Here is a 2,810-nt window from a genome sequence, read left to right as displayed (position 1 = left end):
CCCCCCTCCCCCGCCCAACCCAGCCCCAGCAGCTTCTTAGGTGGTTTCTACACACCCCCGTCAAAGACATCCCCAGTCAATGATACCATTCAATTTGTCTTAGCGGACTTTTCTTTTCATTTCTTATAAAACTGTTTGATTGTGCAAATTCGTTTCCCATTCAACAATTCCTACGGATCACAATGCCCCCAATATAGGCCTTTACTTCCGCCCCTCTTGTCCCCCCCCAGCCCCCGTCGTCATCGAGTCCTCCAGTGACCCTACTGGACAGGGTAGCACTGCCCCTGTGAGTTTCAGAGACTGCAACTCTTTACGGGAGCAGAAATCCTCAAGTGTCTCCCGCAGTGCGGCTCTTGGCTTCGAACTGCTGGCTTTGAAGTTACCGACAGAAAGAATAACCCACTACGCCAACAAAGCTCTTAGCCGGCTCTTTGATCTTGCCCAAAGTAGACAGGTTCCCATAGTCCCGCCCCCTGCTGCAATGAACAGCTAACATTCCTGTGGTCTAGTATAATTGATAAACCCATCTTGAGAATAAAGAATTCCGAAGGAAAACCCATACTTTACATTGGGGTTCACCCTTATTCACGCATAACGCCCAGTGCCAGGGCACTGCAGGCGCACCCGGAGCCTCTGCACCCCTGCCACCACGGGCTGCTCCTCTGGGCTTCCTGGCTTGCAGGCTGCCTGGGAGGAGTCGCTCCAGGTGGGGGGGGGCTCCTCCTCTCTCTCCATTCCTAGACTGGCTCCGAGGGCCAGACAACGGGGGAGCTGTACCAACGCTGGGAACGGTACCGCCAGGAGTGCCTGGAGGCGCTGGAGGCTGCAGCACCCCCAATAGGTGTGAAGAGGCTGCTGGGGGCACGGAGGTGGGGCTGAGGCTGGTAGGGCGGGACTTAGAGCGGGTCGCTGGGAGGGGCCTGGAGCAAGGCTGGAAAGAGACCTGGGTGGTGGAGGACCCTAGACCGGAATACAGGAATACAGGTATGAGTGAAGCAGGGGTGGGATCGGGACGAGGACCACAGGGCTTGAAATGGGAGGAGTCCGGGGCGGGGTCTGCATTAATGAGGTGGTGGGCGGAACCTTTTGCCGCGCTGGGCCCAGACTGGCTGCAGGTGCGGGGCTAAGGTGTGGCTTAGGAGGGAAAGGCTGAGTGGGCCCGCTGTTGCCTGCCCACCACGTCCATCCAACAGGCCTCGCCTGTAACGGGTCCTTCGATATGTATGCTTGCTGGGACTACGCTGCGCCCAACGCCACCGCGCGCGCCTCCTGCCCCTGGTACCTGCCCTGGCACCAACAAGGTGAGACGCCCTCTGGGTCCCACAGTTCCCTAGACACAAAGAACCCGGATCTGTGCCCCAGACACGCCTCCATCTCTTCAACACCTCATCTCCACTCGGTGCAACTGGGTTCCTCCCCTGGCTGGGTGATCCTGACCTTGATCCTGACCCTAGGACATAAAGTCCCTTTGTGGTCTCCTTATCTCTCTGAGGGTTAGATTCCTGTTTTCTTTCCTTACCCCCGCCCTCAACCGTTTTATTGGCAAGTAACTTACATATCATATAATTCAATAGTTCAATCATATCACGGAGAATTGTACAATCACCCACACATCAAGTTCAGAGCTTTCCCCCTCCCCTATGGTTAAATCACCTTTAAAGATTTATGCAGTCACAATCCGTCCTAGTGCTCCCTCCCCCCTCCGGTCTTCATTACTCGAGAAATCCCCTTTCATTCGCTATCTTCCACCCACCCCACTTTCCACCCCATCTTTCTTGAGTCTCTCCCTCTGAGCATCTTGGTTTTCTAAGCTCTGCCCCTTAGTAGCTGCGTGGTATTGCACAGGTAACTTATTCAACTTCCTTGTCTGTAAAATGGCATGTACCAACTCCACAGGCCAGTGGTTGATCTCAGGTGCCTTTGAATCGACTCTGATCCATAGCAACCTTATACAGAACAAAACCTGCCCCCTCCTGCTCCATCCTCACAATCATTGTTCTGCCCTAGCCCCTGGCTGTGTCCACCCATCCCGCTGAAGGCCTTTCCCTTTTCTGATAACTCTCCTCTTTACCTAGCGTGCGGCCCTTTTCCAGGGACGGGTTTCTTCCGATCACACTCCAAAGCGCATGAGACCAAGCCTGGCTAGCCTTGCTTCTAAGAAGTGTTCTGGTTGTAATTCTTCAGAGATGGATTTGTCTGTCCTTCTGGTGGTCCACAGGATTGTCAATATTCTTCGCGAGGGCGGCAATTCAAACGCACCAACCCCATGCAGCCTTCTTTATGCATTGGCCAACTCTCACGTGTAGAGGATGTGATTGAAAGTCCCATGGCTTCAGTCAGGAGCACCTTAGTCCTCAAAGTGACATCCTTGCTCTTTAACACCTTTTAAAAAATATATAATCATTTTATTGGGGGCTCATACAACTCTGATCACAATCCATCCATCCATCCATTGTGTCCAGGACATTTCTACAGTTGTGGCCATCATCATTTTCAAAACATTTTCTTTCTACTTGAGCTCTTGGGATCAGCTCATTTCTCCCCTCCCTGACCCTCATGAACCCTCAATCATTTTTCTTTCCATGTCTTACACTGACCGCAGTCTCCCTTCACCCACTTTTCTGCTGTCTGTCCCCTTGGGAGGGGCTTATAGGTAGATCATTGTGATCGGTTCCCTCTTTCTCCCCCCACCTCCCCCTTTACCCTCCTGGTATGGCTACTCTCATTATTGGTCCTGAGGGGTTTATCTGTCCTGGATTCCCTGTGTTTCAAGCTCTTATCTGTACCAGTGTACATCCTCTGGTCTAGCC

At 52.9% G+C, this 2,810-nt stretch overlaps 1 protein-coding gene across 1 annotated transcript in view; it reads left to right on the top strand.

Moving 5' to 3' along the window:
- Positions 1 to 2,810, top strand: part of GIPR (gastric inhibitory polypeptide receptor) — a 26,916-nt gene that overhangs the window by 16,822 nt on the left and 7,284 nt on the right. The window contains exons 2-3 of the mRNA XM_013006619.2: positions 742 to 841; positions 1,194 to 1,301. Of these exons, the coding sequence (XP_012862073.1) occupies positions 742 to 841; positions 1,194 to 1,301 (208 nt within the window). The remainder of the gene's footprint in view (positions 1 to 741; positions 842 to 1,193; positions 1,302 to 2,810) is intronic.

The sequence above is a fragment of the Echinops telfairi genome, unplaced genomic scaffold (assembly GCF_000313985.2).
Source record: "Echinops telfairi isolate 266 unplaced genomic scaffold, ASM31398v2 ScPeMD7_655;HRSCAF=1070, whole genome shotgun sequence".
Lineage (NCBI taxonomy): Eukaryota > Metazoa > Chordata > Mammalia > Afrosoricida > Tenrecidae > Echinops > Echinops telfairi.
Note: the sequence above shows the minus strand (reverse complement) of the source record. Positions and strands in the feature narration are given on the sequence as shown.